Source organism: Coturnix japonica, unplaced genomic scaffold (genome assembly GCF_054131305.1).
Source record: "Coturnix japonica strain WE unplaced genomic scaffold, WE-NBRP24 Scf050, whole genome shotgun sequence".
NCBI classification, from domain to species: Eukaryota; Metazoa; Chordata; class Aves; order Galliformes; family Phasianidae; genus Coturnix; species Coturnix japonica.
Genome location: NW_028188953.1, coordinates 671,096 through 691,626, shown reverse-complemented (window position 1 = coordinate 691,626; position 20,531 = coordinate 671,096). Strand labels below are relative to the sequence as shown.

The 20,531-nt window shown below is 54.7% G+C and overlaps 2 protein-coding genes across 8 annotated transcripts in view; one reads left to right on the top strand and one right to left on the bottom strand.

Moving 5' to 3' along the window:
* The window catches only part of LOC146752160 (uncharacterized), a 31,605-nt gene extending 11,227 nt beyond the window's left edge, over positions 1 to 20,378 (top strand). The window contains exons 5-7 of one of the 7 annotated variants that reach the window (XM_085532778.1): positions 8,579 to 8,655; positions 9,362 to 9,697; positions 9,999 to 10,346. The gene's annotated coding sequence lies outside the window, so the exon portion shown is untranslated. Of the gene's footprint in view, positions 1 to 570; positions 915 to 1,808; positions 5,589 to 8,578; positions 8,656 to 9,361; positions 9,698 to 9,998; positions 10,347 to 19,940 lie in introns of those variants that run through there. The other 6 variants (XM_085532780.1, XM_085532779.1, XM_085532781.1 and 3 more) reach the window with 6 other exon arrangements.
* On the bottom strand, positions 10,582 to 13,752 carry LOC146752161 (SUN domain-containing protein 2-like). Its single transcript, XM_085532907.1, has 6 exons — positions 13,354 to 13,752; positions 12,962 to 13,143; positions 12,357 to 12,457; positions 11,711 to 11,878; positions 10,943 to 11,029; positions 10,582 to 10,740 (listed from the first exon to the last, which is right to left on the bottom strand). Exons 1-6 carry the CDS (start codon positions 13,530 to 13,532, stop codon positions 10,633 to 10,635), a joined length of 825 nt encoding a protein of 274 aa, XP_085389033.1. The 5' UTR covers positions 13,533 to 13,752; the 3' UTR covers positions 10,582 to 10,632.
* Positions 20,379 to 20,531: the final 153 nt, after the last annotated feature.

Sequence of the window (20,531 nt, the reverse complement as noted above, 5' to 3'; positions counted from 1 at the left end):
CTCCTTCCTCCTCTCTTGGCTTTCTAGGATTTGACTGGTGACTTGACGTTGCTGAGTGGGAATTTTGAGAGGGTGATGGTGGGGATGATGACTCCCACCGCCATGTCTGATGTGCACAAAGTGAGGAGGGCTGTGAAGGTTTGCAAATCTTCCTTTTGTAATTGCTGAAGTTCTGGCCAAGTGAGCCAAGGCGAGGGGAGAAGGGGTTGAATCTTCTTGTGGGTGCAGCTCTGTGCTCAGCGGTGAGGAGCTCCAGGCTGGCTTTTTCTCACCCGATGTGTCTCATGGCCTGCTCCTCAAACCCATCTTGTGCAGGGAGGGGATTCTGACTCTGGGTGTGCATGAATGCCATGGGCTCTTTCCTCAATGTCCCAGTAAAGTGGGTTGCTGCTCGTTTCAGAAGGAAGCCCAAAGCACATTTGAGATGCGTCACTGTGTTTGTGAGCTAGTATTCCCTTTGAAGGACTCCAATAGCCATCTCCAGCAGCTGTTTCTGAGTGGGGAATTCTCAAGGGTTGCTTCCAGTAGATGCTGTGCTGAGCGGTGTCTTGTGTCCTTGAACCTTTGCAGGGTAACAGAGATGAGGGAATGTATGTGGATGATGCCCTTGCTCAGCAGGATGCTGTGGTGTGTAGGAACGTGCTTCCTTGCAAGAGCAATCTGTTCTTGTGCATGTGATGTGTGGTGAAGAGAAGCCAACCTGTGAAATGGGAATAAATGGGTTCTGCTCTTGTTTGCGAGTCTCTAATGAGACGTCTCTAGGCAGGCAAGTTACTTGGCAGGGGCAATGACATTTCAGCTGTGAGTTGCCATGCCTGGAAGGTGCTTGTTGGAAAATATCCATGATCTGGACACGTACAGGCCAGCAGTTCTCTACCACCAATGAATTAAAGACCTTGTGTATACCCAGGCTTCTCCACGAGCCTTACTTTGCCATCCATAATGTCTATAAGTGCCTGTACGAAGCAAGGGAGAGAATAGATGAGGTACAATTTATGTCCGTCCTCTGTACATGGAACAGGCATCACCTGCTCAGAGGTAGGACCCCTCCACAGCGTCCTGGGTTTTTCTTCCCTTCCTTATTTGTGTGTGATGCTTTTATAGGAGCTTCATAGGTGCTGAGTAAGTGCAAGCTCTTCTGGGTCAACAGGTGTCTTAGCGAGAGCCCCATTGCATCCATTCCCTTCGTTCTGTTTCATTCCCTTCTGAGACTGGAAGGGACTTCAGAAACCTAAGTACAATTTGCTGCTGCTCTAGCGTGCAAAGCAGAGGTCGAGGAGTGTGCCCACCATTGGGGCATGGGGAGAGGAGCTGAGAAATTCATCTGCCAGCTTGAAGTAGAAGGTCTTGAAAATGGTAACAGCTGTGGTAGGCCAATTAGCAGGACTGTTAGCAATGGAAATGAATTATTTTAGTGGGACGGTCCTGATATATCTGGCAGTGCTGCAGGAACGATAGAATGTTCTTGCAGCATGTGAGGAGCTTGTTCTTGCCAAATGGCCCTTTGGATCTCTGACTACTACTAATGAAATGAAGAGATGTGCTGTGTGTCCCCTTGAGTGGCTGTTACAGGTTTCTGGGGGCAGACATGGTTTGTCTTTATGTGCACAAAGCCGGGCTGGGTGGGACTTGGAGCACCCTGGTGTAGAGGGAGGTGTCCCTGCCTACTGCAGGGGGGTTGGAACCGTGTGATCTTCCAGATCTCTTTCAACCCAAACATTGATTTCTCTATCTTTGTTGCCGTCCTTTGCTTTTTATTCTCTTTTTGCCTCCGTGTTTCATTATTTTCCCTTCAACCTTTGTTCCAGGAATGTCTTTATGGCCAAGCCAGGAGCTGTCACGAGTACAGGAAATGCTGCCAGCCATCCTGTAAGCTGGCAGATGATCACCAGCAGGTCTTTAAGTCACTCAGCCCCAGGCAACTCACTTACATCTACCTGATGGTGCTGGAAGGGCTGCACTGCCCACAGCCGCCTCCCTTTGCTGTTTGCTCCCTTCATTCCTTACTTCAGCATTTCGCAGACCTCAGAAATGCAAATGACTGATAAAGCATCAGCGTTTTCTCACTTTGCAGACCCCCATAGGGAGGCAACAATCCCCAAAGAGCCCCTCAGAAACCCCAAAGAGTCCCATAGGGACCTTGTATCACCCCATATTATCCCATAGAGCCCCATGCAGACTCCAAAGAAACCCACATGGACCCCAGAGAGCCCCTCAGGGACGCCAATGAGCTTCGTAGAGCACAATATTACCCCAAAGAGCCCCTTAGGGACCCATGAAGACCTCTTGTGACCCCATAGAGCCCCACAGAGCCCCGATTGACCCCACAGGGACCTCATATTGCCCCTTAGGAACCCAATAATGACCCTTAAGGATCCCAAAGAGACCCTTAGAGAACCCATTATCAACCCAAAGAGGCCCATAGGGACCCCATATCACCACACAGAGCCACACTAGGGACCTGATAGATACCGATAAAGACCCCATAGAGACGCATAGGGATCCCAGAGATCCCCAGTGGCCACACAGAACCCCTCAGTAATGCAAATGACTGATAAAGCATCAGCGTTTTCCAATGCGCTGATGTTAGAAAGGCTTCAGGGAGCGGCAGCTCATTCCTGTGTGTAGCCGTGAGGAAAAAGGAGTAACAAGAAGGCCTACATAAGGTTTTTAATTAATTTATTAATGACTTACTCCTAACAAGAACATCTAATAGTATAACGGGCAAAAGCCCAACTGGATGAAGGGAAATGGGATCAGAAGGAAGCCGGATGTTGGCTACTCTCTTCTCCCCCGCAACGGCCTTCCAGACTGTGCTGTCTTATTCCACAATGAGGGGGGTTGTGTAGAGGGAATGCCGGATCCCAAAAGTGGAGGCAGGTGCCTGGGGCTTGATCAGCGTCACCTGGAAGGGCAGAAAGGAAAGGCAGATCAGCAAGGGCCCTTCTTTGCTGCCCTCGCTCCCTGCAAGGGAGATGTGGGGAAGGCCCAGGGGAGGGGGGAGAGGCGTGAAGGCTGTGCTTGTGAAGCAGAGGGGAAGAGCTGAGCAGCTGCCTTACCTGGCCTACGTTGTAGTCTGCCGGCCCGGGCTTCACTGCTTTGCCCTCTCCATGTTTTGGTCGGGCTGCCATGGTGTATGCGGGCGCCCTTTTCTTGTACACGTCTACGGCCACACTGGGGAGCGCCGCAGGACCTGGAGTCTGCAAGAGAGTCATGGCCACACGGGGCTGGGGTCACATTCAAGGCTCTCTCTTTCCCTGGAAGGCTGCATTAAGCAAAGCTGCAGCAGGGCTGGAAGCCCCTGTGGCACAGGGAGAGGAGCCTGGTTTTGGACGCTAACATGGAAGAGAGGAGCAGCAGAGCTCACCTTGGCAAGGTCCTCGTCAAAGCGACCGCGCTGGCTCCTTCCCCTGATGGAGTAGCAGGGGCTGGCCGATGTGTAGGCTGTGTTGGGCCCCATCAGCCTGGGCAGTGTGTAAGTGCCAGGACCTGCAGGAGGAGCAGCAGAGAGTGTGTGCGTGAGGGGATGGAGGAGATGGAAGCAGCAGCGAGGGGCAGCCTGCACAGCCCGCTGGTGGGAGCAGGAGGGACGTGTTGCCCCTCTGAGCAGCAGCCCGTCCCTGGAGGATGCTCAGGCTGAAGGGTCTGCCTTTGCCAGGGTCACGTACCTGGAGGGCGGTCTGTGCGGAGGGGCTCCCGCCGGAAGGCCATGGACTGCACCGGTGGGCACTTGAAGACGTGCCTGTTGGCTGCTTCGGTGCGGTAGTCACCTGGGGCGGAGGAGAAGAGGAAGAAAGCTGTGAAGGGCTGGTCTCCTTCTGCAGCCAGAAAGAGTCCTCTGAAGAGCTGCACAATTGCTGGGGGACACAGGCAGCACGCGGGGACACTGCAGCACGTGGGGACAACTGCAGCAGTGGTACTCACTCGGTCCGGGGGTGACGGTGGTCTTGGTGGTGGGTCGTCCTTGGAGGTGGGCGCCTGGAACCACGTACTTGCCATTCCTGGTGATGGCCGGCTCCACAAAGTAGCAGGGACCTGGCCCGCAGCTCCCTGCCGCAGGCCGTTTGGTCCCTCTAAAGGTGTACGCGGGGGCACGGTTTTTGGTGGGGCTGTGGCCCACGTAACCTAGGAGGAAAAGCAGAAGAGAGCACACCCCTGTGCAGCTGCATGTTTCCAGCTCCTTTGGCCCCTTGGGTCACAAGGAGCATCACCAGCAGCACTGGCCTTCCTCGGCCAGGCCTGGCTTGCAGCTGTGCCAGAGAGCCAGGAGGCTCTGCCACAACAGGACAAGGCTGGGGAGCTGCTGTGCCCCGTGATGTCCCCAATGCGCCTCACGCCCTGGGGATGGTCGCTGTACCTGTTGTCCCCGGGATGGAGTATTTGGGCCCGGGGCTGGGGAACTGGGCCGAGATGAGGCCACGTGGCCGATGGGGTCTCCAGGTCCCCACCCAGGCTCCGTCCATGCTGTTAGACATGTTCTCCAAACCTAAAGGCAAGAGCAGAGCAGTTACTGACGGGAGTTCCTGAGCTGGATGGGCCGGCAGCAATTTCTCCTGCTCACTGCCAGTCCTGCCAGTCTTGTGCTACATGCCCCTCAGACACACCAGAGCCAAGCTGGGCTCTGCAGCCTGAAGTGTGCAGGAGCTCTTCCTCACCTCTCTGAGCCTTGGAGGATGAGCGTGATGAGGCTGAGCTGGTCTGCTGCTGGGGCTGCTCTCAGGCACAGGGCACGGCGAGCGGCTGCGGGCTGCACAGCTCACAAATGATGCTCCTGGAGCCAGTGGCCGGCTGTCCTTGGGGAGGGCCCGGCGATGTCATGGCAGCGCATTGTGACAGCACACAGGCTCCGGATGATTCCATCCGTGCTGTGACATCTCCTGGCTGGCCTGCAGCCCTCCATGCATTCTCGGCCTTGCACCCCAAGCAGGAAGAAGTCGTAGCTCTCGCTGCCGACACCTGCAGCTCCTAGAATGAGCCATGTGCCGCCCGGAGCTCCTGGGGCTTCATCAGCATCACCTGCAAGGGAGAGAATCCCAATGGGGAAATGGACTGAAAGTCCCGTCCCACCCTGGAAAAGTGTGGAAACTGTGCTTTGGAAACCCCATGGCACTGCCATGAGCAGCCAGCAGCCCTGCTGCATGCCTGGAGGGCACTGCTTGTGTTCCCCAACCCCCCGGCCCCATGCTCAAGTTGTGTCTGTTGACCTCCACTGGCTGTATTTGACAGAGCTGCAGAGCACATTGCAATGGCTGCTCTGGGATCAGGTGGCCTTCTGCGGAAGGATCTCCAGCTCCCATCCTTGGCTCCATTGATGCTGATGTGCTGGATGTAGGGATGTCCCTGGTGGCTGGCTTCTGTCACAGCGGGCACTTCCCGACAGTGACCCCTCAGATCCAGGGGTAGATCACACAGCAGAGCTTAGCCAGGTCCTGCTGGCTGTTCAGATTGGTACTTTCTCTCTTGTTTTGTTTCTTACTGATGGAGTTGTGTGTGTGTGAATGGGAAGTGCTGTGCAGTCAGGACCGGTCAGTTATGGTCATAGTGGATGCTCAAAGGGAGAGAGGAAATAAAGAGTGAAACTGAAGCCAGCACTTAGCGTCCTGATGTCCGTGTTCTGCAGCAGAGCCTGTGACAGTCACCAGCGTCCTGCAGGGAACTGCAGCAGGAGGCTGTTGCTGGGCACTGGGCCCAGATAGGCCGCCCTGCCCCCTTCTCCTGGGCAAAACTTCTCATCAGCCGTCACCTCTGGTCAGCCATCAAAGAGGAGTGGATCATCAGCAGCCTTGAGGCCTAATTCCTACAGGCCTGTGTGGTGGCCCTGAGGGCCTACGCCTAGTAACCAAGGGGTTAAAGGAGACCTATGGAACAAGAAGCTTTTCAAGAGGCTGAGAGACCATGAATGCCAATGAGAGAGAGCACTAGACGTGGCCTGCAGGCCAGGAGAGAGGCCTCTAGTCCTCTAGCCATCTCAGCCTTCCTCTGGACCTCCATGCCTCTAAGCCCTCCCATAGGTGTCTAAGTCCATACACCTCTGCACCTTCTTTGGTGCCTGAGTGCCCCTGGGCCACCCTGTGGCTCTCTTGGCCTCTCTGTCTCAAGACCTCTAGTCCAGCTTCAAGGCCTTCAGGCTTCTTGGGCTGTAGGTGTCCAGACCTCGAGGTACAAGTACAACCCCCAGCTCCTCTTGGCCTCTGCTCTTCTAGGCTTTCTCTTGCTTGGCCTCCATGCCTCCCTTTGGCCTCAGGACTACTAAGCTGCAAGGCCTCTTGGCCAGGCTCTGGGCCTCCCTCCAGGCTGTTTTACCTTAAGGCCTCTAAGCATCCTGGGCAACCTCTAAGCCTTTAGGGCCTCCCCCTATGCCTCTAGGACAGCTTGCAGGCATCTGTGCCTCCAGGTGTGTTCTCCATTACAGCTCTAAGCCTTCCTTTGTGCCGTCAATGCTCATGGACTCGTGGTTTCTTTTTTGGCCTCCCTCTGTGCATCAGGCCCTCAAAACCTCAGTGCTTCCAGTCCAGCCCTTTAGTACCTCGGCTCCAAGCCTACCCTTAAGCTTCAAGGACTTTTAGCTCTACGGGGCTGTTAAGGCCTCTAAGCCTCCTTTTTTGGCTGTGTCCGATAGAACCACCACTGCCCCTGATGCTCTGTCCCATAACCCCCACAGCTTTGCCCCGTAAGCTATGCACCATACGCTTCTGCTTTGCCTACAAGCTATGACCTCTAAGGTTCCCTCTGGGGCTCTACACACCACGGCCAGCACTTCCCGCTACAGACAAGGGGACAGGGATGGGGCTGTTTCTGCCCTCCTTATCACCTGCCCCTACCTCTGCCTCTTTGTCCCCTCTGTCCTTGGCAAGTGACAAATTGCCAGGGTGGGGCCACGGGGGTGGTCTGTTCCCACAGTCTGTCAGGGGCAGGAACCCACAGGACCCAAAGAGAACTCTTCTATGACAAAAGCCTGAGAGAAGGGGCTGAGTGGAGCATCCAGTGGAGCCAAGTGCCAGGACCAGAGGTTGCCACCAAATGTCAGGAGCACTCCTGCACTGTGTAAGTGCTGCAGCACTGGCACAGAGACCCAGAGAGGCTGTGGGGTTTCCTCTGGGAGATCTCCAAACCCATCGGATGTGTTCCTGGGCACCAATTCTGCTGGCCCTGTTGCAGCAGGTCCTGGACCAGATGGGCCCAGATCTCCATTCCAACATCAACCATTCCGTGCTTCTGCAACACAACACGACATGCTGTGTTTGGCTCAAACTGGCCATTCACAAACAGGTTTCTTCCTCCTCCTGCTCAGTGCCATCTCTGTGGGATCACACTGCCTCCTACGATCCAACTCTGTTCCAATCAAGGTCAACACCAAAACAGTGCTGACCTTCATGGAGCCTGGGCTTTGGAACACAGGCACAGGAATAACCACTGCATTAGTGGAACCTTGTGTATTTCTAAAACATGCTACTAAGTGCCCTGTTCAAACTGTGATGCAGAACCAAGGTTGCATTCCCAGCACAGCCAGGCAGGCCAGCACCAGCCCCAAGGCATCAAGCCACAGCCTGAGAGGCCATCACCAGCCCCGGGGCCTAAATCCATGCCTGGCAGGGACCCCGGCCTGCAGGCTTTTGGCCTGGAAGGGCTTCCCCGGCCTGCAGGCATTGGAGCTGGCAGTGCCCCCCAGAGCAGACAGCTGGCTTTTAGCCTGGCAGGGCCCCCCTAACTGCATGACCAGCTTCAGGCCTGGCCATGTCCCCCCCGACTGCCTGGCCGGCTTTTGGCCTCACAGGCCCAGCAGCTCAGGCAGCCATTTTGTTGCCTGGCACTGAGCCCCGGGCAGGCTGCATAGGAATCCCCAGGCCGGCCAGCCGGCTTTTGGCCTTCCAGTGTTTGCACAGAAAGCAGGAAACTCAGCCCACATTTCTCTTCTGGGCATCCCACGGGCTTCCTGTCAATGCAGGATCACTTGTGCTGGTGGTGTCGTATCTCAGGGCCCATCCAAGTCTCTGGAAGCCTCTGGATCCCATGGGGCTGTTTCTGCCCTGCCTGCTGTGCTGCATTTGGGAGGGCGAGAAGAAGGAGATGACTGTGCAGCCCCTTCCCAAAGCCTTTCCTGTGCCCTGGCTTGTGTCTCTGAACATTGGGAGAGGGCTCCTAAGCTCTGTCCCTACGCTGGATCAACTCCAGCTCTTCCTCCAGCCAGCCCATAACCCTTCCACGCCTCATTTTTCTTTCACTTGCCGGGAGTCTGAATTCCCACCTTTGGCTCCTTTGACATCATCTCCAAAGAAATCAGGACTGCAAACGGGATCATGACTCGGCAGTGGCCGATGTTTCACCTGGCCAGCAACCTCATAGCTATGCACCACCTCAAGGAGGGAGTCCTTGCCAGGTTGAAGGGGGATTAAAGCTCTGATGCCTTTATGGATGGTGCAAACAGGGCCACCACCTCCATTCTCAGAAGCAGACCTCCCCCTCGGAGGAGCCCGTCCAAACGTGGGGCCGTTCTGGTTGATGTCCCTTAGTAGCAGTTCTAGGGAAGCAGCTGTGGAACAGCAACCGTATCATCAACTCTGTCCGTGGCATTTTTCAGCCCACAGGAAGGTGGAGCCCCTGAAGTACAGCCAGGTGGCCGAAGCTGCCAACTGTTGAAATGTAAAGCCTCGCCAGGTAAGAAGCTGTTGTGAGCTTTGATGTGGGTAGCTGCCTCTATCTAGGGCTGAATGAAGGGGTGTGTGTGCTGGAGGAGAGAAGGAAGGACGCTGCAGATGTGTGCTGGCTGCAGAAATGACACTCTGCTGTAGCAGCAGGAAGGCAAATGGCAGAAAGTACGCTTGAGGAGCAGAAGTTTGTGGTTGGCTGTGCTCAGATCTTCCTGCCAAGAGATGCTCTTCACGTCTTTCTTGTTTCCTTTCTGCCAGAAGCTGAAGCAAACAGGCTTGCAGTGAAGCGTGGCCTTGCAGGAAGGCAGGGCACTGGTGTGGAGTGTGGCCCAGCTGTGAAGAGAGCTACAGACACACAGCAGGCATCTGGGTTCTGGGTCCTGTCTTTCTAGTTAGGCTTGCTGTCTGTCCTTTCCTGGGACTGTTGTCATTGCATGTTGCTTGAGATCTTGCAGTTGGAGGGGTTGACAGTGTCCTTTCCTGTCCAGGACTGGAAATACAAACCCACAATTCACCCAAGAGCCTAAGATCCATTGCAGTCAACACTGGAGATGAGATGTCCTTGTATCGTGGCCCAGCTGGGGGGTTGGTCTCGATGATCTCTGGATGTCCCTTCCAACCCATCTGATTCTGTGATTCTGTGCCAGTTTGCAGCCTGAAGGTAGTGGTGGACTCGTTAAATCTTGCAGCTTCCCCTTTCTTGGTTCTAACAGGGAGAGGTGCTGAGCCAAATGGCAAGATCTACGTGAAAGCTGCTCTCCAGGCTGGAGGGCTTCCTGGAACAGCAGGTCCCAGGACAGGGGGACGACCTTCCCCCACAGTTGACAACCACTCCTTCTGCAGGACCGTGGCTGCAAGAAAGCACAAGGGAGTGGAGGAAGAGGAGCAAAAAGCAGAGCTGTGGCCTGCCAAGAAACACTCGAAGGTGGAGCGCAGTGTGGCAAAGGTCCAGAGCCCACATCAGAGCAGAGGCAGTGTGCCAGCTCCAGCAGCACATCCTGGGCCTGCCCCAGTGCCGACTGAGCGGTCCTGGGCCTCAAAGCCAAGAGGTGAGAAGATGCTGTCGTAGCAGCCATGGTGAGGCACTTCCTTTATCAAGCGCATGGAGTATGCTTAGGGTTTGCTTTGCTTTTTCCTTCTCTGGACAGAGAAGAGAAAAGAGTTGAAGGCTACCCAGTCCATGTCCTTAACCAGGACCATGCCAGAATGCCTGGCCCCCTCTTTTCCAATTAACTCCACGTCCCACTAGAAACCCCCTTCCCTGAGAGGCTTCCTGGCCTGTTTTCATGGTACCCACGTTTCCGCAGTTTTGCTGTTGACAAAATGAATTTCTCTTTCCTTGCTCTACAGCCAGATGATGATGACAACAGAAAGAGAGGAGAGAGGAAATGAAGAAGGCTTCTCTGAGAGCTGCTGCTGCCCATGCAGAGCTGAGTCCCTGGCGAGCACAGATGTGCTCTTTTTGTTCTCAGGGTCCCTGTCTGTCAGACACGAAGGGGCTTGTAGAATGCTGAGGGAAGCGGTGTCCTCTTGATTCTTGCTTTGTTTCTTTCCAGTCCTCTACAATGAAGACGGAGAAGCTGCAATGGACAGACTGAGTGGAGGAGCGTCAGAAGGCAGCGGCTTCGTGGCAGCAGCCCAGCTTGGCGCTCCAAGTCTGGTTGCAGCTCATCAATAAACAAGTGGAGTTTGTATTCACCCAGAAAGCAGAAGCCCTGAGCACCGCAGAGGCAGCACAGGGCAAACGCAGAGTGGCCCGCAGCCCCCACTCCCTTCGCCCCAGCCCCCTCCCCGGTCCCCCCCCAAACACCCACCCAACTCAGCCCCGCAGCTCCTCCCTCCCCCCAACCAGCCTCGAGGTGGGCAGAAAGTTATCAACATCTCTTCAGTGAATGATCAGTCCCTAATTAAAACCCTCTGGTAGAGATCAGAGTTTAGGGGGTTTTAGGGTTTATTAGGGGTTTTTAGGGATTTTTAGGGGTTTTTAGGGGTTTCCGTGGATATCCACTCTATACACGCAGGTGTATTCCGCGTTTCCCCAGTTGTTCCGCACATCCAGTTTGAACTTTCGATACGACTGAAGGGGCTTCTCCTGCCAATGCAAAGAGGAGAGGCTTCGTTATGGGCCGGAGGGGGACCAGTGCCACATAGTGCCCCACAGATCCCACGGTTCGCCCCATAGATATGGGTGAACCTAATACACAGTCAGTGATTTCCTGGAATTCAGATTCATATTCAATAGTTGTTTAGCATGCCTTGCAGGCAGCTGGCCTCCCCCCTTGCACTTGCCATACCTGAACATGGAAGGTCTGGGAGATCTCTCCGTCCACGTCATAAAGAAATGACCCCAGGAGAGTTTCCTCTTCGTCCTCATCCACTCCCTCAAAGAGAAGAGATGATGGCGGTCACACTTAGGCAGGCCGTGCCATAAAGAACACACTGAGGCCAAAGGTGGGAGCCCTTCCAACCCTCCCTGTGCTCTGGCAGGATTGGAGCACAAAGGAGGGTGAACCTGAGTCAGGGCACGTGGAGCAATTGCTCCCAGCTGCTCGGCCACAAAGAGCCCTAGAGGCTTTTGGAGACATGGAACCACCCGAGGGATTCGGTGCCCTCAGGCAGGATGCTCTGCAGCAGCCCACCACTGAAATTTGGGAGCTCCCAACAGTATGGGTCATATGGGGCTCTGTTGGGTGTCTACTGTGTGGCTCTATGGTGCTCTATGAGCTCTTGTGTGGCTCTATGAGGTCTTACAGGGCTCTATGTGGCAGTTATGGGGCTCTGTTGGGTGTCTGTAGGGCCCTTATGGGGCCCTGTTGGGTGTCTGTGGGTCACCATGAGGCTCTTTAGTTTTCTATGAGCTCTTGTGCAGCTCTATGGGTTCTTACAGAACATTATAGGGCTCTATGGGGTGTCTGTGGGGGTCTATGGGGTCTTATGTTGCGGTTATGGTGTTGTGATGGTTGTCTCTGGGGCTCTATAGGGGTTCAATGGGCTCTTATGGGGCTCTATGGCAAAGCTTTTTCCTCGGGGTCCTCAAGAAGCAGCAGCAAGCAGAGACTTACCAAGATGGCGAAGTCTCTGGGGGCACTGCTGACCTCCCCAGAGGGAGACACTGCCTTGGACACGTGCCACACGGTGAAAGCCGTGGGCCAGATGTTCTCTGGCAGCTGGATGATGGCGTGGCCCTGAGATCCTTGGAAAGCCCAGCAGCTTCCAGCAGAAACATCGGGCTGAAAGGAGAAAGACGCGTCCATCAGTGGGGAGGCAAAGAGCCGCCAGAGCTGGATGGTGGGCAAGGAGCACAGACCTTGTCTTCTATGGGGCTGCCCGTCATGGAACGCTACTCAAGGGACGGGAGGGCAATATGCAGAGGTTTGGACAACAGCTCTGGAGTCAATTGCCTTTCTCTGCTTGCACAGAGCCGGCGGGGCAGCCCTCCCCAGCATCTGTCAGCCCAGCACCCTCCCAACGCTGGTGTCAGCGATGTGGGGAAGAGTGTGGGCTGAGCAGAGCAGCTGGGCCAAAGGAAATGGATGTGCAGCCAGAATGGGGTGAGGATGGGGGGGAAGGATGGAAGGGGAAGGACTGGGGGAAGAAAGGACTAAGGGGTGGAGGGGGAGCCCTTATGGGGCTCTGTGGGGTGTCTGTGGGGGGAGGGGGGCGAAAGCAAGGGGGGGAAGCCCACAGTCAGCACTTCTCCTGCCATACCTGCAAGATGGTTTCCGGGGACTTCGCGGAGGAAAAGAGGGGAGAAAGCCGGCCTTTCCCACCATAACTCTTGGTTGTCCTCTCCGCATCAACAGTGGCACCTGAAATAAAGATGGACAGACGTGCACTGGGATGGCCCAGAGATGAGCTGAAGGAGGGAATGCTCAATCCCCAAAGCTCTTGGCAGGGCTCTGGGGTGCAGAATCCCTCCTGCTGTGTATGGGAACTGCTGAGTCCCGGCCTGAAGCGCTGATTGGGGAAAGGAGCCGGTCAGCCCTGGGAGCAGAGGGGAAGGGATTGTAAAGCCTCAGAGATGGGGGGATTAGATGGGAAGTGAGGAGGAAATTCTGGACCCCCAGTGGACAGTGAGGCCCTGCAATGTGCTGCCCAGAGGAGCCATGGAGGTGTTGGAGACCAGGTTGGATGAAGCCCTGAGCACCTTGATGCAAAGCCCTGTCAATGGCAGGGAGTTGGGCCGGGATGGTCTTAAGGTCCCTTCAGACCTCAGCCAGCCTAAAGCTCTGTGAGATATCTGTGATGGAAAGCAGAGCTGGGCAGTTCTGGGGGAGCGCAAAGCTGAGGGTAGTGAAGAGCTGTCTACATACCCAAGGATTTCAGAGCCCAGTTGGGCATCCAGTTGCTCTTTTCCACAGCTGCCTCCATTGCGTGCCGTGTCAGCTGCAGAATTTTCTCTCTCTCGAGTCCGTGGATCCCGTTCTCTTCCAGGACATCAGAGAGTGACTCGACAATGAGCTCCTTCCTGGCCGACAGCTGAACCAGTGGGTTCCTGAAGGCAAAGGAAAAGCAAGTCTTGTTCAGCAATGTCCACCCCGCAGGTCAGAGTTCCAGTGCCATGAAGTGAAGGATCCCAGGGGGTTGTGCTCTTCCTTATCCCCCAGCCCCTTTGGTTCCTTTGCTTTGCCAAGGGCCACATAGAGCACACAGCCAGCTGAGGCCATGCTGCAGAGCCAGGTGCATGGCAAGGAAGTGTCCTTACCCCATAGACAGGAGCTCTTGCCCAGGTCCTGCAGACACCACCTGGAAGAGAAAGGCATTGATGGGAGGAAGCATGAGGAGCACGGCCAGAGCTTCCAAAGCAGCTTCCCAGGGAGCCGCTGGCAGAATTTCCTGCTGCTTCCCAGCACTTTGCAGAGGACCACAGCCTGTGGGCACCATGAGGCTCTTTGGTTCTCTATGAGCTCTTGTGCGGCTCTATGGGGTCTTACAGAGCATTATGGGGCTCTACAGGGTGTCTGTGGGGGCTCTATAGGGCTCTATGGGGTGTCAGAGCATCTGCTGCTTCTCTGTTTGCTTTCCCATCCCCTCCAGACTCCCCAGTCCCACGGATGGGCCAAAGGCTCCTTCTTCCCACACGCTGTTGCCTTCAGCTCCGTGCTGGGCACTGGGAAGATGCTGCCACACCAAAACCTGTCCTGCTGCCAAGGCAACCCCCAGCCCGGCTCCGTCTCAGCAGTGATGAGCCCATGGCCAAACTGTCCCCACGGAGGCAGAAGGGCAGAGCTTTGGCCTCTGCCGCACAGCGTAGCACTGACCTGCAGGGCATTCTCTCTCCAAACTCCCAATATCCAGAGGATGGCTCCAGCTGTGGGGGACATCGGTCGGGAGAGACCATTAGTTTGCCAGACTGCTCTGAGCCCTGCAGCCCATTTCCCTCCTCCCAACCCAGCCGTGTGGGACGGTCCTGCTCCTGGGCTGTGCTGGGATGGCTTTGGGTGGGGAACACTCACCAGAAAGGACCACTAGAGGCAGGACGGGAGTCCTCCTTCCCTCCTCTTGGCCGACGCGTTGCCTAAGGGAGAGATCAGATGGTGGTTATCACGGCCCAGCGCAGGGACACACACGGTCTGCTGGGATCCTTGGAGCAGACGGCTGCCATGGCTTCCTCTGCCCAGCAGGGATGTGAGTCCAGGGAGGGCCCGTTAGCAAGAGCTGCTTAGTGCCACAGCACCCATGGGACACGTGAGAGTGAAGGGCTGTGCTGTGCTGTGCCATGGGGGGCAGCAGCCTTGCCCCAGTCGGCTCTCCCCAGAGCAGGAGCAGGGCTGTGCCCACGGAAATGGAGTTTGGGCTGCCTGGCTGGAGAAAGCCCAGCAGCACGCAGCGGTTCTGCCTTCCCCTCCCCACATTCTGGCCCTGCTGCACCCACCTGCCCAGCTGGGCTGGCATTTTGGCTCCTTCACTCGCACAGACACAGAGAATGGCTTGCTCTCCTCCCAGGACACAAGCACCTCTTCTCCACTCGCCTGCTCTGCACTCCTCACAGGACTGCAGTGCTGCACAGCTCTGCAGCGTGCCTCAGCAGGACGGCAGGTTCTGATGTCATAATGGCTGACAGCTGCCAAGGCCAAGTGATGCCTTCTATGAGCTCACAGGGTGTGCCCAGGAGGGACAGACCCTGTGGGTTTGCCCCCAGCCCAAGGCTGGAATACCCTGCGCTCGGAGCTCCTTTGGATGCCCTGGTAAAGATGTCTGTGCCATTGCACAGCTGCTCCCGTCCTGGGCACGGACAGGCCGTGTGCTTCTGGTGGGGGCTGTGAGAGTCACAGACTCATAGAATGGCCTGGGTTGAAAAGGACCACAATGATCATCCAGTTCCAACCCCCTGCTGTGTGCAGGGTCGCCAACCAGCAGCCCAGGCAGCCCAGAGCCACATCCAGCCTGGCCTTGAATGCCTGCAGGGATGGGGCATCCACAGCTTCCTTGGGCAACCTGTTCCAGTGCGTCACCACCCTCTGGGGGAAGAACTTCCTCCTAAGATGCATCCTAAACCTCCCCCGTCTCAGTTTCAAACCATTCCCCCTTGTCCTATCACTGCTCACCCTTGTCATGGAGTTATCTGGATCAATCTATGTCCATAACAGGGGGCTAGTTGGCCTTTAGGCTCCCCAGCCCCCAGTAATGGGAAGGGAAAGGGGTAGGGAGATGGGAGCTGGGCTAAGGAAACAAACAGAGCAGTGGCAACGATCTAAGGAGGAAGACTTACTTTACTAACTACGATGTTGGGATGCAAGATTACACAATATAATACAGTCTAATTGAACCTGAGGGCCTCTGGAACGTGTAGTTCTTCTCTGAGCTCCACAGGATGTGATGAGGTGGGAAACCCATAGCAAAAGGTACAAATCCATGACAGCTTGGCTGGGGAGGAGTTCCCAGCTTTAGCGCTGCCTTCCATGGTGTTGCTGTGAAAGGGTGGATGAATTTGGAACCTGGAAATGCCAATTTTGGGGGTTGGAGACGAAATCTGGGACTGGGGAGAGGGTGGGGAAGGAGGATCCCTTGGGAATAGAGATGGAGAGGAATGGGCTTGGATTTCAGTGCCAAAGGGGTAATGTTGGCCCAAGGGGACACACAGAATCATAGAACAAACCATCCCTGTTGGGAACAAAGCCACAAAGCGCCATCTTCACCACTGATGGGAGGGGAGCTGTCAATGGGGACACCAAAACCATGACAAACAGCAGCAACGATCTGAGGAGAAACAAAGGGATTTACTCAACATGGTGTGGGAATGCAAGGTAGCATGCTGTAATACCATATGATGAAGATTGAAGCTCATCAATCAAATGGAATGAGAGTGTCCAAAAGGTGGAAAGGCCTCACCGTGACGCCGAGGGGAGACACGCCGTCAGGTGGAGCAGCAGGGAGGAGAGCCAAAGGAAAAGGGATGTCAGATGAGCTACTGAAGCCCTACATGTATTATTGCCCCTAAGCAGCAATGAGAACAGCACAGCCAACAGCCTGCTGGGCAATGCAGGAGTTCTTCTTCTGCAGTGCCCTGAGGATTAACTCTTTAGCTCCCAGTGCAATACATGGTGCTGTGATGTGGGATACCGATAACCAAAAATCATCAGTGACATTCCACCCTTATTCCACATCACTGCAGCATGTTTAATACAAACCAACAAGAAACAGTCATTCACAAGCATTAAACACACGCACACACAAACCTATATGTGTGCATGGAATTACTGACTGCCCTTCCCCAGCATCAAATTCCCTTCTGGTGCACATTGAACAGCCCCATTTTACTCAATCACCCAACAAGCGCACCCAGCTCCCTGAGCAAAAGCAGTTCCACGCAGAGGTTTGCCCTTCCAGAAGCTGGCAAGACCCAAACTGCTTTTCCCAGCATGTTCTTTACATGCACTGCAGGGACCTTCTCTCCCTTGACAGTATGTAGGGAGCTGGCAGGACCACGGCAACTGATAGATCCTCGGGTGTTGGCCAACAAAGTGGCTTCTGCCCAATGCTTCTTCCAGTGCTTCAATGTCCCGCCACCCATTGCTTTCAACATGGCTTTTAACAACCCATTTTGGCGTTCAGTTTCACCAGAAGCTGGTGCATGGTAGGGGATGCGATAAATCCACTCCTTGCCATGATCTTTGGCCCGAGTATTTACAAGGACAGTGTTGAAATGAGCCCCATTCTCTGACTCGGTCCTTTCTGGAGTGCCATGTCACACAGGACTTGTTTCTTGAGACCTAATATGGTGTTTAGAGGGTAGCATGGGGTACTGCGTATGTTTCAAGCCACCCAGCGGTCGCCTCCACCATGGTAAGCACATCAGGATCTGGACAGGCTGGATGTCTGGGCTGAAGCCAGTGGGATGAGGTTCAACAAGACCAAGAGCCGGGTCCCGCACTTTGGCCACAGCAACCCCAGGCAACGCTCCAGGCGTGGGGCAGAGTGGTTGGAAGGCTGCGTAGAGGAACTGGACCTGGGGGCACTGGTGGATGCTCAGAGGAACATGAGCCAGCGGTGTGCCCAGCAGGCCAAGAAGGACAACAGCATTCTGCCTTGTATCAGAAACAGCGTTGGCAGCAGGAACGGGGCAGTGATTGTCCCCCTGTTCTCAGCTCTGGTGCTGTGTCCACTTTTGGGCCCCTCACTGCACAGAAGACATCACGGCCCTGTAGTTTGTCCAGAGGAGGTGACTGCAGTCATCTGAAGGCTTTGTTGGTATTCGGAGGGCTCCACTGATTGTCAGAGATGTTCACTGACCATCAGAAGGCTTCAGTGATCAACAGGGGGTGTCACTGGTCATCAGAGGGCTTCGTTGGTCATCGGGGATTGGAGGTGTCCATGGGAGGGGATATGCAGACCTTGATCTGGGTGGTGGGGTTGGGGCACTGATGCAAGAGGCCTAAAGCAGACCCAAAGGAGAGACAAGTGGCTGCAGTAAGAGGGGCTAAAAGGAGGGTGACGTGGTCACACTGTGTCCATGCAAAGGTGGATCAAAGGGTGTAGGGTTTGGGAGGAATTGTATGGAGGAGCTGAGAGAGAGCAGAGGGAAGGTATTGGGGCTGCTTGGCAGCATGAGGAGCTCCATCCTTTAGGACTTTGGAGCAGGTGATGAGAGAGGGTGGGGAAGCCCACAGGGGTGCAGGACGTGGTGTGCATGGCATGGAGCTGGGGAAGCCTCCCAGCACTTTGAGGTGGCCACAGCCAGGCAGGAACAGATCCCAGCAGTCCCTGCTGAGCATCAGAACAAGGACACAGACACACAGCGTGTAGCTTTGCTGAGGGATTTATTGATCATCAGAGGGTGTCACTGATCATCGGGAACTTCACTGGGCACCAGAGGGCAGCACGGTCAAGAAGCAGCCTTGTCCCTGCAGGGTTTGTCCCAAGGACATTCTCAGGGAGTTTTGTCGGGGACCTGAAGGTCTGTGATTGAAGAACAGTCCTGGGATGGAAGAAAGAATTCTGATCGTTTGAATGGAACTGCTGTTTGTGGCTGTGGTCACAAAGAACTTGCTTTGTAGAGAGAGCTGACCTTGGGCGTTTATCTTGATTTGGAAAAGACTTATTTTGCAAGCAGGTGTTTCACCTGGGCTTTGTGTCGTGCATTGGACAAGCGAGTGCAGTGTGCAAGTGGAAAAAGGCCTGCAGACCCTGGGAAGAATAAAAGTAACTGTGACGTTCTCATTCTCTGAAATAGGATTAATGATATATTTTGACCCAAATTGTGGCCCTCACACACTCCAACATTGGATTTATTGCATATTTTGACATGAGTTGTGAAGTTCTCACCCTCAGAAGTTGGGTTTTGCCCCTATTATGGCCCAATATATGATGTTCTTACACTCCAAAATAGAGCTAATGACATATTCTAACAGAAATTGTGACACACTCACACCCTGAAATTGAGTTTATGATATATTCTGACCAAAATTGGCATGGCAGATATCATTTGTCCTGAAAAAAACAAATAGATTTTTCTCAAATTGCTCTGTTATAACAAACTAGAGCCAGGCAGACTGAAGAAATAGGAAAATCTATCAGTCAATCCATCAAAATGCTCTGGCAATCGATGGAACTGTTGGTGCTACAGATACAGCTCGATTTGCCGTTTTTGTTAGAGGTTGTGATAACAGATATAGCGTCACTGAAGAAATGGCTTCTTTGGTGCCATTGAAAGTCAAAACTAAATCTCCGGAGCTGTATGAAGCAATAAAAGCAACATTAAAGTGATTTTCTTTCTCCTTTCACAGCACCTGTGTCTCCAGCTTCCTTTCCCGCCCCCCCCTCAAGCCTTTCCACGATTCTGTTTCCATGATGTCAATGTGGAAACCTCAGCTGTGGTCTCCTGCTGCTCCAGATGAGTGCTGATCCGCTCCCACCACACAGTGCACACAAGCCCAGGGGGAACCTGGCCATGGCAGCAGAACAGATCTGCATCCTGGAAGGGATGTGAGGTCACAATGCCTGCCGTGCTCAATGAGGTCACAGTGCTCAGTGTGTGTACCCCAGCTGTTCCGTGCTGGCCCCAGCACTTGCTGTGGCTGCAGCGGTGGTGGTGGCAGCATGGCACGAGTGTGGGGGGCCGTGTCCCCCGCCCGCCTTGCTCTCCTCCTCCTACTGATGGCCATGTGTTCCAAGGAGACTTGTGCTGCGCCGTGGCGAGCTCCAGCAGCAGGTGGGTGGGCAAAGATGGGACCAAGTGTAACTACAGGCCAGAGGTCCAGGCTGTTGTCCCTGTGCCACACTGCCCCGATCTGCCTTTCTGCAGGGGTTTATTGGGAAGGGGGCCAGGCAGCACCCCAGTAGCCAGGTGTGGGCTGAAGCAGCGCTCCACCAGGGCTGGCTCCAGCTATGCCAGGCCATGGCTCTGCTGCTGGCTGAGCCCACCCTGGAGGTGTCCTATGGGAGAGCTCAGAAGAAGCGTGCTGGGAAAAGTGTGAGCATTTCTGCTCTGGCTTCCCAGTGCTCCCCACAGGCAAATCCCAGTTCCCAACAGAGACACCCAGCTGGAGCCCAGAGGAAGGAACAGGCATCGTTTCCTCTGGTGCTTTAGTGGGAGATCCAGCAAGGAGCTCCCAGTAAGAAAGCCCTGACGGGCTGTATACCCTTCCATGAGGTCCCAGAGGTGTGTTACAAGTGGCCTGGAGAGGGCATTTGAAAAGCTGCCGAGTGCCAGGCTCCAGGTCACCCCGGTTATTCTCTAGCTTTGGCAATCACGGTCTGAGTCTCCCATTCCATTACCTGACCAGTCCCCAGTAACCAAGGGAGAAGGCGCAACATGCAATGGGAACATCTCTCATCTGTTCTTGATTTTAGATGATGATGTTGGAGTTCCTTATCCAGATGTTTTGATGGATACTGATTTTGTGCCTCAGGGGAAACCCAGAGGTAAGTTGTGTCTGTTTCCTGGAAGACAGAAAAATGAGCGCTGTAATAGTTTATTCAGGTACTTAAGAACCTCCAAAGGTCTTTCAAGTCTCTTTGTGCCTTAAAGGCTGTACACAGATCAGCTGAGAGTAGTTCTTTACTTGGAGAGTTGTCCCATTTCAGTGGGAAGGCAGCCCTTGCCACTCTTTGGAGGAGAGAACCGATGCCTTTGCTGTTTGGGCCATGTCATTCCCCGACCTGCTGCCAGTCTTTGCAGGTCACTGCAGAAAAACCAGGCCCCAGTGTGCAGTGGAAGCTCTCCTCACCTGTGTCTGATCACACTTGTGCCTGCAGGCCCTCTTGGTGGATTACCAGAATGGAGACCTGTCCCTGAGCCTGGGGTGGATGCCAGAGGTAAGTCACCAGTCTTCACCTCATGATCTTTACTCATATTTGGTTGTGGAAGTTCAGGAAGGGTTCAGCTTTTTGCTGCCTGGTGGTTTCTCGTCCATGAGAAGCTTGGGCAGTCACTGTTCCTTG